We start from the raw sequence: 23,962 nt of genomic DNA on the forward strand, positions 1-23,962 counted from the left end.
CTTCCTCCAATCCTGACGCCACGTTTTTCTTCATAGAACCCAGCTTAAAAGATAGACGTGGTCAAATAATTCATTTTGCTTGAGTCCACAATCAGTGCTCATAGAAGCAGAAGTCAAGAACACAAATGACTTCATGCATTAGGAAAATCTGCTGCAGAAGACTTTAGAGTATTCAAGACTAAAGATGTTAGTTTGATGACTACGGTATACCTGACCCAAGCCTCACATGAGTTTGAAAGTTGGACAACGAAAAGGAGAACTTAGAAGAATTGATGCATTTGAATTATGATGTTGGAGAACAATATCAAAAGTATCATAGACTGCCAGAAGAACAAACAAATCTGTCTTGAAAGTACAGCCAGAATGACCCTTAGAAGTGAAGACGGCGAGACTTTGTGTGTCGTTCTTTGAACATGTTAGGAGGGACTAGTCCCTGTAGAGAAGGACACCATGCTTGGTAAGTTAGACGGTCAGTGAAAAAGAGGAAGACGCCCCCACAATGAAATGGAATGACAGCAACAATGGGCTCAAACATAAGAACAATGCTGAGATGGCCCAAGACCAGGCAGTGTTTCATTCTGTTGGGCATAGAGTTGCTATGAGTCAGAACCAACTTGATAGTACCGAACAACAACAACATGCAACAGTGGTGGTGATGTACCTCTGCCCTAATTTCCATCCACCTCTTTTTCACGCTATATCAATTATACCATCTAACTACTACTTGTTTCCAAAAGTAGCTTAAAATTATATATCCTGATTTTTTTCACCCCTTCCTTCTTACTGTTCCTACAAATTCTTTACTATATAGAAATTCTATAGATAATCCTGTGTCATTCCTTCTCCACCTGGGAAGTATTATGAAATATCAATTTTTATTTTTGTACTTAATATAATGAAGGAACAATTCTTTTGACTAAAGGTTTAAATGTGTGGTTCTTGCTCAGGTTTTTTATTCCTTCTTTAGGTATGATCCTGATATTCTGCTAGGATATGAGATTCAGATGCATTCATGGGGTTACCTCTTACAAAGAGCTGCTGCCTTAAGTGTTGACTTATGTCACATGATTTCCCGGGTGCCAGGTATGTATGTATCATTTTGCATGATTTGTGGTTCAACTACAGAGTAAATTATAAAATATAAAGTACTATTGTTTTAGCCTAATTTTTAATCATGGTTTGTTTTGACATTGTAGGATAAGCATTGGACTGCTAACTGCAAGGTTGGTGGTTCAGACCCACCAGTTGCTCGTCAGAAACCCTCTGCAGGGTTGCTATGAATTGGAACTGACTTGACAGCTCATAACAACAAAAATAATTTTAATGCTAAATTTTATAAGTTCTAGATCTGCTATAACTCCATTATAGAAACATAGAAAAAGAAAAGTAAAAGAAAAAAATTCCCCATCTTAATGCTAAATAATGATAATTGTTATTTTCAGTTCAGTCATTTTAAATAGTCATATATAGGGTGATACAGTAAAACTAAACAAAAAAATTTTATCCCATTGAATCAATTCTGACTCATCGCAAGCAACACTAGAAGATACAGTAGAACTGCCCATAGGGTTTCCAAGGCTGTAAATCTTTACAGAAGCAGACTGCTACATCTTTCTCCTACAGAACAGCTGATGGGTTTATACTGCCAACTTTTTAGACAAGCACTTAATCTTGTGCTACCAGTGTGTATACATGCATGCATGAACATACATACACATGTGTATTTGCGGGGACTTCAAAAAGGTTTTGGAAAAATTTTATTCTCTTTTAATTCTGTTTTTCTATTAACTTTTTGAAGGCTTCACACAGGTGTGTGTTGAAAACACAGGAACAATTGTGAGGAAGGCGCAGGACTGACAGTACAGTTCTGTTGTACATAGGGTCATTATGAGTTGGAACCAAGAACAGCAGTATACTAAAAGTTCTTTGCAGTTTATTAATTTTTTTCAAATTATGTTTTATCACTTCAGAACTTTCAATAAATTTGTTTCAAAGATTCGCCACAAGTCTGACTAAAGCAAACTAGCATGTACTTTAGAGCATAAAAGACCAAATACAAACTAATCAAAAGACCACCTAGGAGAGGTTATGACTTCACTAAAATGTCTTATGTGTTGGCAAATTTAAGGGGAAAAATTCAAACTAGAAGATTCAAGTACAATAAATATTTTGAGCTTTGCAAAAGCTTTAATTGAAAAGGGAGAGTCTATGGAGGAATACTGATCATAAGGGGGAAATGTAGAACAGAATATAAAATTTCCATGACACCAGACTTTATGGAGACATAGAGACTGGATGAACACCTATTGGACTGAAATAATCTTCAACCAGAAATATCCCCCTATAGTCTACTTAAAACTACACAATAGTTTAGCTTAGGGAAAGGGGAAAAATTGATAAAAGCTTAGGGAGCAGTGAGTTTATGTTATTGGGGGGAGAAGCAACTCAGGAGCGTGAAAGTGGTTGTACAACTCAATATAATTAATGTCACTGAATTGTAAATGTAGAAACTGTTATCTTAGACTGGATTTTTGAAACAAGCAAAACCGGTGGAACATACATGTGTATATATAGAGAGAGGAATCCTGATATGACTCTGGTAGCATTTCAAACTCAAATAGCCACTTTTTTGGAAACCCTGTACACGGTCACTGTGAGTCAGAAGTGACTCGCCAGCACTTAACAACAACCTAGTGAGATAAATTTCTTATCAAGGAAATGACTAACATGTAGATTACTATTCAGTCAGTCAATTCAACAGCAATGGAAGTGTTATATAGGAGAAACGTGTTTTAATTTCTATTTTAGGTAAAACCATTCTCACTTTTAAAAACTAGGCACAGAACTCTAATTGCTAAAAAAGAGGTATATTTCAGTTAGTTCTCCATATGCAGTTAAGAGAATTGTTTTGTTGTTGTTAAGTGCCTTTAGGTCGCTTCCAACTCATAGTGACCCTGGAGTTTCCAAGGAGTGGCTGGTAACCTTGAACTACCATCCTTGCAGTTCAAACTGACCTTGCAGTCCAGCACATTAACTCAAAGTGCCACACCTTTTTAGGTTGAAAGGATTGATTGTGAAAAATACAATTTATTTCACAAAACCACTTCATTAATTTAAAAATGAAAAAAAATATATGACTTACCTCTAGAATTCTAGTACAAACTAGATTGTGAGTTGCATTTCATCTTTTACTTTTATTATTTGCATTTTCTCTGTCACAATGTGCTTGGAAAATTGTTTTCTCTGAGCCCTGATGCTATCTATATTAATTTCCATAGACGACAAAATTGAGAACAGATTTGCAGCTGAAAGAGATGAGTATGGATCAGATACAATGAGTGAGATAAATATCGTTGGCCGAATTACACTAAATCTTTGGAGAATCATGAGAAATGAGGTAAGGTGTTTTAGCTAGTATTTTATTTAGAAATTAGAAGTTAGAAAAATATTAACAGCTTTATTCTCTACTGAGAGCCCTGTGTAGTGTAGTGGATTACAAGTTAAGCTACTAACCACGAAGTTAGCAGTTCAAATACATCACTCATTCCATGGGAAAAATATGAGGCTTTCTGCTCCCATAGAAACCCCATACAGGCTCACTATGAGTTGGAACTAACTCGACTGCACACAACCAACCAACCACCATGGAGTATTAATACTACTTACTATTGAGCAGTGCTTTGAATTGCTTAATATTGCTCTTCAAGCCATAGTTTTATTTTGAGGACTTCTGGTGTGGCACTAAACTGTGAGCCACAAGGTTGGCAGTTCAAACCCACCAGTTGCTGTTCGGATACCCTATACAGGGTCTCTATGAGTTGGGATCAACTCGACGACCCTTAACAACAACAGCCAGAGTTTTTGTAATTTCTACCAAAATACCTGGTTGTAGTTAGGTGCCATGAAGTCAGTACAGACTCAGAGTGACCCTATGCATGACAGAACAAAAAACACTACCCGGTCCTGGGCCAACCTCACAATTGTTGCTACACCTGAGCCCACTGCTGCTGCCACTGTGCCAGTCCATCTCATTAGGGGTCTACTTTTTTTTCTCCAACCCTCCACTTTACCAAACATGATAATCCTTCTCCAATGACTAGTCCTTCCTGATAATATATCTGAAATATGAGAGACGAAGTCTTGCCATCCTGGCTTCCATGGAGCACTCTGGTTGTACTTCTCTAACACAGATGTTGGCAGTCCATGGCACTTTCAAATATTCTCCTCCAAAACCATAACTCAAATGCATCAATTCTTCTACAGTCTTCCTTATTCACTGTCCAACTTTCACATGCATATGAGGTTATTCAAAATACCATGGCTTAGGTTGGGTACACCTTAGTCCTCAAGATGACATCTTTGCTCTTCAACACTCTAAAGAGGTCTTGTGTAGATTTGCCTAATGTAATACATTGTTTGATTTCTTGACTGCTGCTTCCATGAGTATTGATGGTTGATCACAACAGAATGACGTCTTTAACAACTTCAGTCTTTTCTTCATTTATATGGATGTTGTTTATTGGTTCAGTGGTGAGAATTTTCGTTTTCATTACATTAAGATGTAACCCATACCGATAACTATGTTCTTTGATCTTCATCAGTTAGTATTTTAAGTCCTCTTCACGTTAAGCAAAGAAAGTTATATCATCTACATATTGCAGGTTGTTAATGAGTTTGCCTCCAATCCTGATGCCATGTTGTTCTTCATATATAATCCAGCTGCTCAGATTATTTGCTCAGCATACAGATTGAATAAGTATGCTGAATGAATACAACCCTGGCATACACCTTTCCTAATCTTAAACCATTCAGCGTTTCTTACTCTGTTCGAACAACTGCCATTGGTCTATGTACAGGTTCCTCATGAGCACAATTATGTGTTCTGGAATACTCATTCTTTGCAGTGTTGTCCATAGCTTGTCATGATACACACAATTGAAAGGCTTTGAGTGGTCAATAAAGTAAGTATCTTTCTGATATTCTCAGCTTTCAGCCAAGAGCCATCTGATGTCAGCAATGATATCCCTACTTCTGTGTCCTCTTCAGAATCCAGCTTCAACCTATAGAAGTTCTCTGTTAATGTATGCTTGCAGCCATTTTTGTATTAGCTTTAGCAAAACTCTACTAATATGGGATAGCAATGATATTGCCTGATAATTTCTGCATTCCGTCCAGTTATCTCTCTTTGGAACGAGCACAGAAACTAATATCTGCCAGTCAGTAAGCCAGGTAGTTGTCTTCTAAATTTCTTGACATATATGAGTGAATGTCTCCAGTGCTGCATCAATTTGTTGAAAGTTTTCAATTTGTATTCCTTCTATTCCCACTGCCTTATTCTTTGCCAATGCCTTCAATGTACCTTGGACTTCTTCCTTCAGAATCATTGGCTCTTGATCATATGCTACCATTTGAAATGGTTGAACATCAACCATTTCTTTTTGGTACAGAGACTCTGAGTATTCCTTGCATCTTCTTTGATGCTCTCTGCATCATTCAATATTTTGCCCAGAGAATCCTTCAATAACAATAGTCAAGGCTTGAATTTTTCTTCAGTTACTTCAGCTTGAGAAATACCGGGTATGTTCTTCCCTTTTGGTTTACTCATTCCAAATCTTTGCACATTTCATTGTAATATTTGACTTTGGTAGGATCATGCAGATGGGGTGTATATCCTTTTTTCATGATGGGTCTGGGTAAGAGCAGATGAGAGAAGATGCTGGCAGAATTGTATGATTCATTTGTGAATGATTGTTAATAGAGTTAACTGTGATTATAAAAACTTGGAACTCTGACATAGGCACCAGTCAGTTTTGGCCATCCTGCTGGATAAAAAGTGATCCATCTCAGAAGCAGTTGAATCTCACTACCATAAAAAAGATAGTAAGGAATGAAGTGTATCCTTTGGCCCCTGAGATCCCTGTGCATTGAACTTCCTCAATTCAGAGACATAAAACTGATACCAGAGGAGCGGCAGTATCAGAACTAAGAGCCAGAGCATGAGACAGTGGTAGGCTTCCTGACTCACTGAGTGAGTAAAGCAGAGTGCCTTCAAGTATGAGACTTTCTCATGGAGTAGGACATAATTGACAAAGCCAGGTATGGTGACCTACAAAACTAGAACTGAGCACCTTCAGCCTGAGGCTTATGCTTTGGGCCTTTATTGGCATCTCTAAAAAAGCATTATAACATTATCTGAGCTGATCAGAGGCCAAAGGTCCATGTGACTGAGAGGCCTGTGGGATTGGCTGGGAATAAGCTCTCCTGACCAAAGAATTGTGTCTTAAGAGTTATACCTGAAAAAAAAAAAAAAAAAGAGTTATACCTGGTTAACTTCCCTAATAAAACCCATAATCATAAACATTATCTATGCCTTTTGTGTGGCCATTACTATGAATTAATTGAACCCTGTAGAGAAGTACAAAGATGGACATTGGTGTCAGAATTGGAAAAGGAAGAAAGAGGGTCGGTGCATGTCTCACCTCTGCCTTGTAGAAATGTTGAGTTTGAATCTCCTTCCCCTTGGTGAAGTCATAGGAGTGCAGACATTGCTTCCACACACTTTTTTGCACTATGCAATTATTTTCTGTGAGTTATTTTAATAAACTTAAGTAGTTTCAAAAATAAATACTAGTTTTTAAATGTAAAGACTTTTTTTAAATTTGTGTCAGGTAGTAATAATTATAAAAGTCTACAGTTGCATGCTGAATATTAATATAACTGGATCGTTCTTGCACTTAAACAGTGAGATAAATCCAGTTTGGCCTTATTGACTTGTTATAAAAAGAACTTTTGAATGAAAGATTTTTATGTATTGGGTGAGACTAATCAGATAAATTGAGTCCTGGTGTGGCACTGTGGGTTATGCACTGGACTGCAGGGTCAGCTGTTCAAGCTCACCAGCCGCTCCTCAGAAACCCTATTATACAGGCTCGCTCTGAGTCAAAACCGTCTCAACAGTACTTAACAATAACAACAATAATCAGTTAAATTGAAAATGGTAATAGCAACAACTAAATTGATGTTCCGTGGAGTCCTGATGTGGCACTGCAGGATAATGCGCTGGACTGCAAGATCAGTGTGAACCACAAGTTTGGTGGTTCAAAACTACCAACCACACCTCAGAAATCCTACTCAGGATCACTGTGAGTCGGAACTGACTCAGTGTCACTTAACAACAACAGTTGATGCTCTGAGGTCTCAAGGATTTTGGTAGTGTAAACCTCAACCAACTTTATCAGTTAAAGCAATACCTTTCACCTAAACTGTAAGACCATAGCAGTCTAGGAAAAGTGTTGTAATAGTCAAAATACAATATTTATATCCTTCAAATAGTTTAATTTCTCGTATTGAAAGACAAAATATCTACTATGAATTGATCTCAGATTTAGACACTTGATAATATTAGCTAAAATGTTTCTATTTAGAAGAAAGCTCTATTCTTCAGTTGCTTCTCTTTACAACTACTTCTCACTGTATATTGTTTCCTTTGATCTTTCTGTCTCTTCTGGATTTATGTAAAGCATGTGACTTTCCAAGCATGTACACTGCAATTCTTTTGGGTACTACACACAATAATTCTATCAGACTAGTAACAGTCGGTATTTCTAGATTTATTTCCTTTCTGCGCCATGAGCTTGAAGTTATACTCACATTTCATTTCATTTGGAGGTATATATGAATCTGCCTGAGTGAAGAGAGTATCAGAGGAGAGGATAATTTTATTCTGTTGTTTGTTGTTTTCTTCTTAAAATATTATCAGAACACTGTCCCTGTGACTTGAAAATAATTCCTAGTCACAAACCATATTATATGGAAGATGCAGAAATGGTGAGTGTATTTGGATTATATATTCCATTAAATACTTTAAACTGCAGCCTCTGATATTGCCTGGGATGAACACATAAATTAAGCATATAAACATGATAATAAATTTTTTAATATTAATTTCATCCTTTTCTTATGTTCAAAATACAACTTAGCCTAGGTCTTTCAATAATTTACTAAGTGGGTTGGAAACAGACTTGATTCAACTGAAAAAATATTTATTGAGTACATAACTTGTGTACAAATTCTTAAACTTTAGATAAAGTAAGAATATAACTGGCCCATATATGTTAACAGGGTGGCAGAATAAATGGGTAAGATGGCATTGCAGATGTTGAAAGGTAGGTTGGTGCTGGGTACAGGAATCTGAAAGTTCTGTTCTGGTTGCTTCAGTTTTCTCAGGGAAATTTGGGGTTTTGAGGAGAAAAGATGAGTGTGAAATTATCATCTAGAAGAATTTCAAAGTGTATAAGTAAGACGATATGGTATAAAAGCTGGGGAGGAAGCAGTTACATCAGAAAATTAAAGTGCTAACTGCCAGCTACACTCAAATTCACAGATTTGTTGTTAGATGCCATCAAGTCAGTTTTGACTCATAGCAACCCTATACATAACATAATGGAGTGTTGCCATCCTCACAATTGTTGTTTTGTTGAACTCTGTACTGCCAGTGTGCCAATCCATCTCACTGAAGATTAACCTCTTTTTTGCTGATCCTCTACTTTACCAAGCATGATCTATCTAGGGCCCAGTCCCTCCTGATAACATGTCTTCAGTATGAGAGATGAAGTCTCAGCATTCTGGCATCTAAGGAGCATTCTGGCTGTACTTCTTCACAACACAGATTTGTTTGTTCTGCTGGCAGTCCATAATATTTTTTAATATTCTTTTCTAACACTGTACCTCAAATTCATCAGTTCTTCTATGGTCTTCCTTATTCATTGTCCAACTTTTACACGCATACTAGGCTATTGAAAATATCATGACTTACTTTAAAGAGGTCTTGTGCAGCCGATTTGCTTAATACAATATGTCATTTGATTTCTTGACTTCTCGTTCCATGAGTGTTGATTGTGGATCCAAGTAAAATGAAGTGTTTGACAACTTCAGTCTTTTCTCTATTTATCATGATGTTATTTTATTGGTCCAGTTGTGAGGATTTTTGTTTTCTTTACAATGAAGTACAATACATACTGAAGTCTGTAGTCTTTTATCGTCATCAGTAAGTTGGTTTGTGTGGGAGAAAGAGGATATTCGTGAGAAAGGCCCCAGTCTGGAGACCTGCAGTATATGTGTGGTAACACCATGTCTGCTCTTGTTCACCAATGTTGCCACTGTGTCTGAAACTGAGCAGGAAACGGCCACGGTTATTGCTTTCAGCAAGCAAGTTTGTGTCATCTACATATCAGAAGTTGTTACTGAGTCTTCCTCCAATCCTGATGCCACATTGTTTTTCATATATTCCAGTTTCTCAAATTATTTGCTCAGCATGCAGATTGAATAAGTACAGTGAAATAATACACTCTTGGCACATGCCTTTGCTGATTTTAAACCCTTGTTCTGTTTTAACAGCTGCCTCTTAGTCTGTGTGCAAGTTCTTCATGAGCATAATTAAGTATTCTGGAATACCCATTCTTTGCAACATTATCCATAGTTTGTCATGATTCACACAGTAGAAAGCCTTTGTGTAGTTAATAAAGCACAAATAAACATCTTTCTGGTATTCTCTGCTTTCAACCAGTCCATCTAATGTCAGCAAAGATATCCCTAGTTCCATGTTCTCTTCTGAATCTGGCTTCAATTTCTGGCAGTTCCCTATCTATGTACTGTAGGAACCATTTTTAAGTTATTTTCAGCAAAATTTTACTTGCATGTTATGTATTAATATTCATTATACTGTTTGATGATGTTCTCATTCCATTTGGTCACCTCTTTTTAGAATGCACCCAGATGTGGATTTCTTCCACATCAGCTAGTAACTTCCAAATTTCTTAGCATAGATGAGTGAGCACCTCCAGTGCTTCATCCATTTGTTGAAATATGTCACTTTGTATTATTCCATGGATTCCTGGAGTCTTGTTTTTCAGAAGTGACTAGAGTGCAGCTTGGACTTCTTCCTTCACTACCATTGGTTCTTAATTATATGCTACCTCTTGAAAAGGTTGTATATCAACCATTTCTTTAGTTACAGTGAATGTGTATTCCTTCCATCTTCTCTTGATGCTTTTTGCATCATTCAGTATTTTGCCTATCAAATCCTCCAGTATTGCATCCTGATTCTTGAATACTCTGATAAGTTCCTTCAGCTTGAGAAATGCTGAGCATGTTTTGCCCTTTTGCTTTTCTCACTCCAAATCCTTGCACATTTCATTATAATTGACTTTATATTCTCAAGATGCCCCTTGAAATTTTCTGTTCAGCTTGTTTACTTCCTCATTTCTTCCATATACTGGAGGTTCTCTACACTCAAGAACAAGTTTCAGCATCTCTTATATCAATTTTGGTCTTTTCTTTCTCTCTTGTGTATTTAATCATCTTTTGCTTTCTTGGTGTATGATGAAATTCACAGGTGCAGGTATAGACTGAAAACATTAGATTTTTGACCACTACTCACAAGTAAGGAGCTATGGTAGCGTAGTGGTTATGAGTCGGGCTGGCAACTTCAAGGTCAGCAGTTCAAAACTACCAGCGGTTCCATGGGAGAAAGATGAGGCATTCTGCTCCCATAAAGATTTACAGCGTTGGAAACCCTGTGCAGGAGCACTGTAAGTCAGAACCAACTCCATGGTACTTGTCAACAACTCACAAGTAAAAGGGTTATGACTTCATTTGAGAAAAAAAAAAAAAAGGAAGAAGAATAACCAGGAGAGAGAGACAAAGAAATTAAGGATGTAGACTAGGGAATGATTATGATTGTGGAATTTCAGCTCTATGAACAAAGAAAGATTAACTGCACTGGAAGGAAGGAGCTGGAAGGATATAAGCTAGTGATCATAAAGAGTGGGATACATGAGATTATAGAGCTGGTACATTACTGATAATAGATCCTGGGGTAGGATAGTGGAAGTAGGTAGTTAATGTGAATGGATGACAAAGTTGTTGGAAGAAAGGAGTTCAAGGAATACCTTTATTTTCTTCTTATATAAATCGTGTTAATTGGGTGATAAATGTTGGGGGTAATAACCATCTTTTTTTCTTTAAAGCTTTATACCTTAGTTCCATTTAGCTCCATTCACTTGGTGAATTTGGAAGTACAGAGGAGAAATTGCAAGGCTGGCTCTTAATAGCTCTAGTTACTGCTTCTGTCCCATTTGTTAGACTTTCAATCAAGAACATGATCATCTGTGTATTAACTCTTCCCTATATTCTCCCTCATCATTTCATCTCTGTCCTCTGTATCTGCATTCTGAGAGCCATTTAGGCCTACTACTCACATCACTAACTTGATTTTCAGTAGGAACTGCTCTGCTGCTTACTGCCTTGAATGTTGGTTTCATTCTGCTGTTGGCATTGTTAGTCATTAATCTTACAGTTCCTCCTCATCTAAGTTTGTTGCCATTTTACCTCATCTGGTTGCTGTTTATTCAACCCTTTAATTTTATGGGAATACATATGTGTGTTTAATCCTGTAAGGAAAAGCCTTCTTAAAATTTAGCAACTTAAATGCATATGGGTTTTGTTGTTGTTTTAATGTTTTATTGTGAACTGGGTGAAAGTTTACAGAGCAGATAAGTTTTCTGTTCCAAGCCACTTGCTTTATATGTGTGTGTTTATGTAAGCACACACACACCCTATTGACAAAGCAGACATAAAGCAGGTTGATAGTAAAAGTGCAACAAAGTAGAGAAATTATGTTATTAAAATGACTTGTGTATCTAAGAGTCTTCAGTTCCTAATATTTACTCTAAAATTACCTAAATTTAAGGGTCCTGGTGTGGCACTGTGGGTTAATGGCACTGGACTGCCACTTAACAACATTTGAATGAATACTCTAACCTTTTCTTAAAATATGAAAAAGAAATGATGTATTATCTCCCTTCTAAAAGTTTAATTCTACTTGAAGTATGTAATTATAAATATCGATGTCTTTCCTATTGTATTAGTAAAGGACAGGAATGTGTTGGTTATACTAGCCTTTCTCCAAAATAATCATGAAGTATCCTGCATTCCAATGATGTCATTATGGAGATTGACAGAAATTATAGCCAACGTGAACCCTAGCTTGGGCCATTGCACTGAAATAAGCCTAACATTCTATCTTGCTTTATATTTCCCCAAATTTTAGATGTGGAAATAATTTATTTTTTAAAATATAAAATAAGATGGCAATATTAAGTACTATTTGAACTATTAAAATCCTAAACTGGTTGAAGAATGGGGTCTGCTGGTTCCGAGATTTCCATTTTGCATTAAAATACTCGCCATTGTTTAGATTGCTGTGTCTTGTAGGTATTTCTGAAAGAGCATCTAGCTAGAGGTATGTTTTATGAATTTGGACCCTTTTTCAGTATTACTTTCCCACTAATGAAACATTTGCCTATATATTGAAGGTAGGGAAAGATTTCTTCCCTTTTCAACTTTTACTTGGAATGGAATTAAGTGGCTCCATAATGCCATAGTGTTTATTGGGTGTCATTGTTAAGTACCATCGAATCAGTTCCGACTCATAGTAACCCCATATAGGGTTTCCAAGGAGCAGCTGGTGAGTTTGAACTGCTGACTTTGTGGTTCACAGTCCATTATTGACGTTATACGCCCTAGTAGGAGTCTTTATTGAGTCTTAGTACTAATGTAATTCATGGAACAGGGTGAATGCATGCCTTAACTAAAATAGCTCATCCTATGGAATCTTACGAATCAGCATATCATCAAAGGCCAATTTGCTTAACAATGCTTATGTCTATCAGTATATGTATTGCCATTACTAAAAAGAAGTGATAAGAACTGGGATCTCTTAAAATAAGTATTAAGTAACCAAGTTGGATCTCATCAAATCTGATTTTTTTCTCCAGTTCAATATTGTTATGAATATTTCTGTCCAGTAAACCATACAGACAGTCCCCCAGGATCTGAATGAGATCCATTTCTGTGTTTTTAAGAATTTCTGGGTAAGTCAGAATAAAGGCACTATTTTAGAGCAGGAAAAGACTTACAGTAGGTGAAGGTAATTATGATGAGTAATTTGTTGCAAGAATGGGTTGATTCAGTCTTTTCAAAAGCCAAATTTACCTAATATTAAAGAAAAGTGGGAGTTATCTGTAACCACTGTTCTCAGATGTTCTTAACCTGAACTGCTTGTATATAGTTTTATGTTCATTATGATTCATTTGTAACCCAAATCATGTACATGTAGATCTTTAGTACTTACCATGAAAAGTTTAAGTCATCTTTGCTATCTCTTTGAATCAAATTTTTTGCTTATAAAACAAGCATTATTATAAAGGTATCTTGTTGGTTTTTTTTAGGTGTCTCTTACTAACTACACCTTTGAAAATGTGAGCTTTCATGTTCTTCATCAGCGTTTTCCCCTCTTTACCTTTCGGGTCTTGTCAGATTGGTTTGATAACAAGACAGATCTGTACAGGTAATGTTTTAAAACTTCAAAGAAGATCTCTCTTTTTTAAAATCAACATAGTTGGAGTATTTATTGTTAAGTGCCGTCGAACATATATTAAATGTGCACATCTTAAGTATATTTTTGATGGCTTTGAAAAATGTAATGTGTTCTGTAACCATTTCAAACACCCAGAAAGTTTCCTTGTAAAGTTTCACAGTCAACCTACCCATCTCCTAACCACCCAGGTCAGTACTAATTAGATTTGTATTGCTATAGGTTCGTTTTGGCAATTCTAAAATGTCATACAGATGGAATTATTCATAATGTAGCCTTATGTAGCTGACTTATTTTAAGATAGTTAACATAATTTTTTCAAGATTCAACCATGTTGTATAAATTAGTAGTTTGTTAGGGTAAAGCACTGGACCACAAGGTTTGGTTGGACCTCAAGGTCGGCAGTTCAAACCCACCCACTGCTCCTTGAAAACCTTCTACAGAGTCGGTTTGAGTCAGAACTGACTCAACAGCACTTAACAATAACAACAGTGCTAAATTATATGAATGTGCCACAATTTGTCTACTGATCAATTGATATTTGCTGTTTCTAGTTTAAGGCAATTAGGAAAAAACTAAGAAAAAAAAAGTGTATACAAGTCTTTGTGTGGACATACATTTTCATTTTTCTGGGGTAAATTCCTAGGAGTGGAATTTCCAGGTCACATGTTAGTGTGTGTTAACTTTTTTTAAAAAAACTGTCAAACTATTTTAAAGTTACTGTATCATTTTACCTTCCCATAGAAATGTATGAGAATGACAGTTGTCCCTAACACTAAGTATTTTCTGCCTTTTTAATTTGAACCATTTTAAGTCCTGATTTGGCACTGTGGGTTAATGCGCTGGACTGCAAAGTCTGTTTGAACCGTAAGGTCAGCAGTTCAAACTCCGCAGCTTCTCCTTGGAAACCCTATACAGGGCCACTATGGGTCGGAACCGACTCGAAGACACTTAACAACAGCAAGTGGGTATGAAGTGGTATTTCACTATGTTTTATTTGCATTCCTCTAATAACTAATGGGAGTCCTGGTGTGACTCTGTAGGATAAGCACTCGACCTCCAGGTTGGTTTGAACTGCAAGGTCGGTGATTCAAACTCACAGGCACTCCTTGGAAACAGGGTTGCTATGAGTCGGAACTGACTCAATGCGACACAACAATAACTAATGAAAATCTTATAATGTGCTTATTGTCCATTAAAATATCATCTTCTGTGAAATGTCTGTTGAAGTGTTTAGCCCATTTTAAATTGGGTTGTTTGTAAGACTTCTTTCTATGTAACCCTCTCCTCACTTATTGACATGGTTAGGTTCTATAGATCAGGTAGTTATGCATAAATTGCGAAACTAGAGGATGGCTACATCACTTACATAACTGCCATGGCCATGCCAAGCTGACATATAACCTTTACCATCACAGCCAGCATTACACTGTCTCACACCTCAGCATTTGCAACTGCCAGGTGTATGTTGTTAAGTGCAAAATACTCAGTGGAGTTTTTACTGTTGCTATAGATGTGAACTGTCGAATAATAAGGTAGTGGATAAGTGAGGCGTAGGTCTATTCTGGGTATACTGTCAGTCAGATGTATGTATGTTCCCAGATCGTGGCTTGCCTTTGCTTTTTGTAATGTCAGTTACAGAGCTGAAGGTTATAATCTTGATGAAACCCATTTTATCAGTTTTTAAGTTTAGTGACTGATGTTTGTATCTTTTCTAAGAAGTCTTTGCGTACCCCAGGGTTGCAAAGATCTTTTTCCAAATGTTTTCTTCTAGAAATGTTATTATTTTAGCCTTTATATTTAGGAATATGATTCATTGAACTAATTTTTGTGTGGTACGATTTTTTTCATGTAAATAACCATTTACTCCCGTTTTTGTTTTTGTTTTAAAGATTTCTTGATTTTCTTACCACCTTATCACAAATACTGTTTTAAGTTTTGCACATTTTTACTGGACTTTAAAATCTTGAAATACTTACAGTTTAAAAATTTTTAACTCCTTAGTATTCACTTTGCCTAAGGGTTCACATATCATTACTCCCATCTCCTTAAGTACTCTTACTTTAATATGTAGGGTTGTGGCAGAATGAGAACAGTCCTGCTTTCAAGTAGCCAGCTTTTTCCCCTGTGTTCATAACATGGATTGTTCTTTTAACAGATGGAAAATGGTTGATCATTATGTTAGCCGTGTCCGTGGAAATCTCCAAATGTTAGAACAGCTGGACCTGATTGGGAAAACCAGTGAGATGGCTAGACTTTTTGGCATTCAGTTTTTACATGTACTGACAAGGGGTTCACAGGTAAGAATTCAATTTTCCTTCAGTATTTGAATGTCACATATTCAAATGACCAATAATATTTAGTATTTAAAGTATGTCTCTTTTTTCACCTCCTCATTCCTCCCTTCAGTACCGCGTGGAATCAATGATGTTACGTATTGCTAAACCAATGAACTATATTCCTGTGACACCCAGTGTCCAACAGAGATCCCAAATGAGAGCCCCGCAGTGTGTTCCCCTAATTATGGAGCCTGAATCCCGTTTCTATAGCAACTCTGTTCTTGTTTTGGATTTCCAGTCACTGTATCCTTCTATTGTGATTGCATACAACTACTGTTTTTCCACTTGCCTTGGCCATGTGGAGAACTTGGGAAAGTAAGAGTTTTTTCATATTTACAGTTATGTTGTTGCATTTCATAGTCAACTAAAATTGGACAGACTTTGAGTGTTTCTTTACACCTGAGATTATTCTTTTGAGCAAAGTGAATATTATGTAGTACAGTTGATCCAGTTGTAGTTAACCTTACTAATAGGCATGGATCACCATATGATTAATTCAGCCTCATGGATGCATAACTCATATGAAGAGGATTCTGAATAGAGCAGTGTTGCAATGATCTGTTTAGCTGTCTATGTATAACGACAGCTTCTTTTGAAGAGAGTATCTGTAATTTGCTATGATAAATCACTGAGGCTCTTATAACTTCAGCTATCACCTCCTCTTGACTTTTTTCAGAAACAGTCTGATTTTTTTTTTTAAGTTAAATAGTTAAATATTTTAAACCAAATTAGATTAGATAGCATTTTAAATACTTAAAGGAGTAGGGTTTTTGTCTCATAAATAATATCTCCCTTTATAATGAATACTGTGCATTTGAGACCAAGTTTTATGGTTTTAGTGTAGATTACATCCCACTCCTTTATAGTAAACATTTGCAAAAATGATCTTATTAAGAATAGGAATTTGAAGCGATTATTTACAATCTTTTTATTTAACTTTGCATTTTTATTTAAGGAACAGTGTAAAATGTCACATGTTGGATTGAAATTTTGAATTTTAGTGTAGATTTTGGATAAAATCAAAATTTTAGTATAGATTTAGGATACTATCATTTAAGAAATGCTTCTTTTTAATAAGTTATAATATATGAAAACCTGTTTTTGGTAATTAGGCAAATAAACACATTACTGAGCACATGAATTCATGTTTAGATGTTTGAAAATGAATTCTGAAAAATAGATTAAAGCAAGTATTCTATGATTTGAGAAACTGTTTAATGTTTTCTTTCTTACAGGTATGATGAGTTCAAATTTGGCTGTACTTCTCTAAGAGTACCTCCAGATTTACTTTACCAAATTAGACATGATATCACAGTATCCCCCAATGGAGTAGCCTTTGTCAAGGTAATGCTTTCTTGTAAATGAAAGATGCCGACTATGGCTTCACTTTTGGAGAGCTGGTGGTTTAGATGTGTTTGACATATAATAGAAAATTAAAACACTAGATTTGCTTGCATATATATCTGAAAAAGTCAAAAGGAAGCATCTAAGAAATCACTTTTTAAAAAGTTGTCTTGTTTTGCTTAAATTTGGACTTGAAATCTGTTAATCGTCAATTTTTAATTAATGAAACATTAAAAGAAATAAATGTACATGTATACCTTTTGCCCTCTATTAGAACCTGGCAGATTGAAATAGCTACTAAATGATCACAGAGATGTTTCTTTAAAGCATTTAAGTAACATTATTGCATGAACTCTCATAATTCTTTTTACAGATTTTTTTTTTTTTTAAATTAAAACCATCTTGAACATCATGATATACTTAATATATTTATTGATTACATTTTTAAGAATGAGCCCTGGTGTGGCTCTAGGATAAGCACTGGACTACTAACCTCAAGGTCAGCAGTATAAACCCATCATCCACTCCTTGAAAACCCTATACAGGGTTGCTGAGTTCAGAACCTACTCAAGTGCACTTCACCACCACCACCCAAACTCATAGTTGTGATGGTGTCCTTTCCGAGGCTGTAAATATTTACAAGATTAGGAAGCCTCACCTTTCTCCTGAAGAGCGACTGGTATATTCAAACTGCTTGACCTTTCAGTTGGGAGTCCAGCACATTAACCCACAGCGCCACACCAGGACTCCAATATCCTTACTCATAGGGCCCCTTTTTTCTCTGCCTTATCTCCTTTAAAAGAAACTTGGGAAAACCTCATATATGAATTTGCTGTTATCGTTGTTAAATGCTGTTGAGTTGGTTCTGACTCATGGTGACCCTGTATAGGGTTTCCAAAGAGCAACTGGTAGTTTTAAACTGCCGACCTTGCAGTTAGCAGTCCAGTGCTTATCCTACATGGTGTACAAGGATATGAGAAAAAAATTAATCAGAAATTTTATAGTATATTCCTTTCTGGAAATTTTTGAAATGTTATATTTCCAGAGATTGATGTAAATGAGTTCAAATGGAGGCATGGAAATGGATAATTTATTAAAAGTCTACCCATGTAGCTATCGGTTTTCATTTTACTACATTTCTTCATATTTGGCCCCTCGTCTGTTTATATTACATCTAAAAACACTGTTGCTGTTTCAAAAGGTACTTCGAATTAATTCAATGTTAAAATATGTTTTTAGTGTCATATCTAGCAGCTTACTGGTCTTTAACAGTGTTTTTAAAACTTGCATCTATGAGGAAGTCATTGCCTGAGGGTACTGAGTCTCTGTTAATGATGGTAGAATAATTTGGAAAAGGATGAGGTAATGGTTGCATAGCTTGATGAACAGAATCAGTGTTGCTGAACATGTAAAAATTGTTGAATTGGCAAATGTTTTATCATACTTTTTTTAACCATGATTTGGAAAAAAAAAAAAAAAAAAAAAGACTTGCATCTACATTTTGACCCAGCATGAAACTTAATGGAAATAAGATTTCTTAAAATAGTCAAAAGTGTGATTATCCTATACCTGAGGTTTTAATGTTCAGTCCAACATGCATTACCTTGCACATGTCTGTGAATCATCATCAAAATTAATACTGTTTTGTGGTTTTCAGTCCTACTGGAGTTCTCATGAATTCTCCCTAGTATTGATTAATACAAATGGTTTTTTGTTTTTTTTTTGGCATCGGCACATTTTATCACCTTACTATTAATCCCCTCTTCCAGATTGCTAATAAATATAGGCCGGAGGGGATGGCTTAGTGGTCTAAGCATCAGATTTGAAATACCTAGAGTCCCTGGAACTGCAGGTTTGAATGTCAGCAGAGTCAACCCAGCTCATCATTCTTTCAAGGTAGATAAATGGAGTTCCATACAGATTACTGTGTGGGGTCATTAGGATGAGATCTTTAAAACTGAGGTTTGTTATAAGTGATACATTCCCATGTGTCTTTCTGAAAGATTGGGGGTTTGGTTCAAAGCTTTGAACGAAATTTCCCTCTAAACATGTTGTATGGTGCCTTTATGACAAGTTGACATCCTCCTCCATGGAGGTTTCTTAGTAGTGCTACATTAGATTAATAAACATTACAGGACCTTTAGGAGAGGAATTCTCTTCAGAAGAAATAAGATGATTTTGTATTGATGAGCACTGGTCCTATGGCCACTCTACTGTTAGCATGTTTCAATTCCTGATAGTTGGCCATTGTTAAACTTTGTGCTTCCTTCTTAGTTGTCTGAATCTATAAAGTTTGAGAAATTTAAAATAATCTTTTTCCCTTTATAATAGCCTTCAGTAAGAAAAGGTGTGCTACCAAAAATGCTGGAAGATATTCTAAAGACTAGGCTCATGGTGAAGCAGTCAATGAAAGCGTACAAGCAAGACAGAGTCCTTTCACGAATGCTCGATGCCCGTCAGCTGGGACTTAAGCTTATAGCAAATGTCACATTTGGTTACACATCTGCTAATTTTTCTGGTAGAATGCCATGCATGGAGGTAAGTGATACAAATCTATAGCTTTTTCAAGAGAAACTAGAAAAACATTAAATGAATGCCTGTTTATTAAAGCATTTTGTCTTCTGATTTGAAACTTTAGACTGAAGGATTTATTTCCATAACAATAGAATCTGTTTTTCACAAACCAGCTTCCATATAGATATCAGGGTCCATACAGATATTCTTCTGAGATTTCTTTGTGTTTTGCATTTCTAATTTAATGATAATTTAAAATTTAGCATATACATGTTTCTGCATGATCTAGATGACCATTTTATAACCCAGTATTGCTGGGGGTCCTGGGGTTGTTCATGACTCACAGCAACCAGAAAGGACAGAGTCAAATTTCCCATAGGGCAGCTTTTACCTTATCAAATTGCGGGTCTTTTTCCCTCAAACTGCAGGTGGTTTCAAACCACTGACCTTTTGGTTAGCAGCCAAGCACTTAACTAAGCATTGCACCCACCAGTGCTCCTTAAGCAACTACTATGATTGTTGTTGTTGTTAGGAGTCTTCGAGTTCATTTGGACTCACAGCGACCCTGTGATAGGGTTTCCGAGAAGCAGCTGGTAGGTTTGCAGTCCAGTGCGTATCCTACAGTGTTACATCAGGAGTCCCTTTGTTTGTCATATTGTTGTTGCTTAGTGCCGTTGAGTTGGTTCTGGCTCATAGCGACCCTTTATAGGATTTCCGAGGTTTTAAGTCTTTGAGGGAGCAGGAGGTCTTATATTTCTCATATGGAGCAATTGGTGGACTTGAATCTCAGGCCCTGAGGTTCACAGTCTAGTGCTTATAATATGAAGTCATTAAACAGTTCCTTTTCATTGTTAATAAAGAGCTAATTATTATTAGAAAGAACCCTGGTAGTATAGTGGATTATGAGCTGGGCTGCTAACAGCAAGGTCAGCAGTTTGAATCTACCAATCACTCTACAGGAAAAAGATGAGGCTTTCTACTCCTGTAAAAATTTACAGCCTCAGAAACCCTATACAGGGCCTCTATGAGTCGGAACCGACTCGACAACACACAACCACCACTACCACCAATTATAGTTGAATTTCTAATCATCAGAATGAACAACTATCATTCCATATTTACCAATGTACTAGTAGTTATAAAGCAGCCATATTTTGTAATGATCAGTTACATTTGAAAGGCATTTGTCATAGAATAAGACTTAAAACAACAACATTGGTAGTTCAAACTCACCAGCCGCTCCTTGAAAACCCTATACAGGGTAGCTGTGAGCCAGAAGTGATTCAACAGCACTTAGCGACAACAACAACATCATAAAATTACTTTCTCAGTACTTGGAATTCACATTACTCTCATTTGAAAAACTATATGATCTAGTAGAAGAAAAGTAGAAATGATTATAATATTAATGCGTAATATGGCTATCAAGTCTTTTCTCAGGATATTTTCACATTTCTCATTTTTCCCATTTTCCCATATGTCTCAATTTGAAAGTTGTTAATGTATTTTGTTAATAAAGCAACGTATACATGAGGGCTTCAAAAGTTCATGACAAAATGGAACTGAAAGATAATGAAATTTTTCCATGAATTTTTTTGAAGCTCTTATATGTATACACATATATTCACAACTTAAAACAAAAACCCACTGCTGCCAAGTCAATTCCAACTCATAGCAACTCTGTAGGGCAGAGTAGAACTGTCCCATAGGAATTCTGAAATCTTTACAGGAACAGACAGCCTCCTCTGTCTTCCGAGGTTTGATCCACTGACCTTAGTTATCAGCCCAATGCATAACCCACTACACCACCAGAGCTTCTTTAAAAACTTAGAGTAACAACGCATGCACACAGATCTCCTAGAAATTTAAGAGACAGTTTCTACTTAAAATCCAATGGCCACAGCTAGCCCTGAACTGTTCATAACTAGAAAAAAGAACTGAACGGGGATTGTGGAGTGGAACAAGCAGACTGAAAAGGAAATAGGCTGAAAATTAAATCCTAAGTTATGTCAAAATGACAAGCAGTGACTTCTTGAAATTTCTCAGGAAGAAGAGTGAAAAGGGAAGCCCATTTCCTGATCACATCTACCTAGAGGCAATCAGAAAGCATAAAAAATAACAAAATACACACCCATCTAAGTATTAAGGCCACAGATAATTCCTGAATATGCCCAAAAAACAGAAGCAGATGACCATATCTGCACATGTCCAGGAACGAGATAAAGTGAGTGAGGCAAATGAGCTGGAAGTAGACCTACACTGTATACTGGAAGATGGTCAGGCTTTGGAAATGCCTGAGAAGGAATTCAGAAAAATGATTATAAAATGTATCAAAACATTGTACAATGGAGTTGAGAAAAATAAGGAAGAAGTCAGGAAAGCACTACAGAAACAATCAAATAAGATAGATACAGCATTGGAAACAATTCAAAACCTACAAGAAAGAGGTCCAGATGATTAATAACAGAATATTAGAAATGGACAGACAATACACTGAAAGGGCAAAGGAGTAGAATTGAAGAGATAGAAGCCAGAACTAGTGAGCTATAAGATAAATCTCCCAACACTACTAAGATAGAAGAACAAACATAAAAAAGGATAAGGCCAAATCTCTCAACACTACTAAGATAGAAGAACAAACATAAAAAAGGATAAGGCCTGAGATTCATGTTGGACAACATGAAGAGGATTAATTTAAGAATTATCGACATTCCTGAAAAGGAAGAATCACACAAATCCACAGAGGAGACAGTTGAAGAGATGCTGGAAGAAAATTTTCCTAACATCCTGAAAAGTGAAAAGATAAGCATTCAAGAAGCTCATCGGACCCTAAAAGACAATCACTAAGACATATGATAATCAAGCTCTCCAAAATCAAAGATAAGGACAGGATTCTGAAAGCAGCTAGGGAAAAGAGCAGTGTAACCTAAAAAGGCAAGCAAAGCAGATTAAGTTCGGATCTCTCAACAGAAACCATGCAGGCAAGAAGGCAATGAGGAGAGATATATAAAACCCTGAAAGGAAAAAAAAACTGCCAGCCAATAATCCTCTACCCAGCAAAGCTGTCAATCAAATATGATGGTATAATCAAAACATTCCAGGAAAAACAGAAGCTAAGGGATTTTGCCAAAGCCAACCCTGCTATGAAAAACATCCTAAAGGAAATTCTGTGGACTGAGAACCAACAAGAACAGACAACAACTACAGAATGACGTACATGCCAGCATCAACCTGAACTGAATCAACAAATGGAAGAGTCAAGAACAGAAAAAAATAAGAACAGAGGATCTGGAAGGTCGGTCTATGATCAAAACAATTACAATGTGAAAGAAGGTAAACACAGAGGAACAGAGATCCAGGTGGTAGGAAGGTTAGGTAGATTACAGGATAAAATAGACTGTCTTAAATGGAGGGAAGAATTAATGGAATATAAGGTAATCACAATGGGGTTGGGGTGAGGGGTTTAGTTTGGGAGTTGGGGAGGGTGATACAAGAAGTGGGAGGAAGCAGAAGGAAAAGATAGGGGAACACTGAGACAGGTTTGCATGGCCTAAGTGGAACAGAGGTAAATAGTGATGCATGCTCAACCTTGGGTATACAGGGATCTAGGTATAGCTTGAAGAGGGGAAATAATACTAAAATGCTTGACTGTCTTATGAATATTGGTTTCCCTTGTCTACTATTATAAAATAGACACTTGAGTGGGATAGAAAGGAATCTTGGGAAACATGATTAGAGAAAACTTATGAGCCCGTCTTCAGCCTGTAATGGATTGGATTACCTAAAAGGGGTTCTAGAACTTGCCCAGTGAAATAGGCCTCTTGCAAAGCCTTTGCAGAATACAGAACCTTATGAGGTGGGACATTCCCAATAGAAAGGACAAGCAGACCAGTCTGGAACAGCTACAGTGACAGAAGATACATTTTCAAAGAAAGATCATCAGGAAAAACCCAAAACAAAAAGATCAGCATGACTGGCTACTACAAGAATAAGCAAGCTGTTCCCCAGGAAGACATCAAGGCAAGCAATCAAGTGCCTTCAGGACACACTCCCATCTAAGACTGAAACTCAAAGAGAACACACAAACAAACAAGCTTGTAAGCTTGCTGGTGACCACATTGGTCTACTGGTAAGTGGAAGAGGGGAAAGGCAGCAATGAAGAAATGGGCTGAGTTCAACCCCAGTCGATGGAATCCCATTGACCTGGAGATGAGAGAGAGAAACGGAAGAGCTGGTTGGTCTGTAGTGTGGTGAGAACTGAGGACACTTCAGCCCATGTATAAGGATATAGCCACACAGAGGGCTAGAGCTGAGAGTGAAGCATCCAGCT

General features: G+C 36.6%; 1 protein-coding gene across 1 annotated transcript in view; it reads left to right on the plus strand.

Annotated features, from left to right (window-relative positions):
• The window catches only part of REV3L (REV3-like, polymerase (DNA directed), zeta, catalytic subunit), a 216,320-nt gene that overhangs the window by 167,737 nt on the left and 24,621 nt on the right, over positions 1-23,962 (plus strand). Inside the window, exons 19-25 of the mRNA XM_006839926.1 lie at positions 968-1,083; positions 3,279-3,397; positions 13,290-13,408; positions 15,594-15,735; positions 15,845-16,089; positions 17,010-17,118; positions 19,450-19,656. Coding sequence (XP_006839989.1) covers positions 968-1,083; positions 3,279-3,397; positions 13,290-13,408; positions 15,594-15,735; positions 15,845-16,089; positions 17,010-17,118; positions 19,450-19,656 — 1,057 coding nt within the window. The remainder of the gene's footprint in view (positions 1-967; positions 1,084-3,278; positions 3,398-13,289; positions 13,409-15,593; positions 15,736-15,844; positions 16,090-17,009; positions 17,119-19,449; positions 19,657-23,962) is intronic.

This window comes from Chrysochloris asiatica, unplaced genomic scaffold, assembly GCF_000296735.1.
Source record: "Chrysochloris asiatica unplaced genomic scaffold, ChrAsi1.0 scaffold00027, whole genome shotgun sequence".
Lineage (NCBI taxonomy): Eukaryota > Metazoa > Chordata > Mammalia > Afrosoricida > Chrysochloridae > Chrysochloris > Chrysochloris asiatica.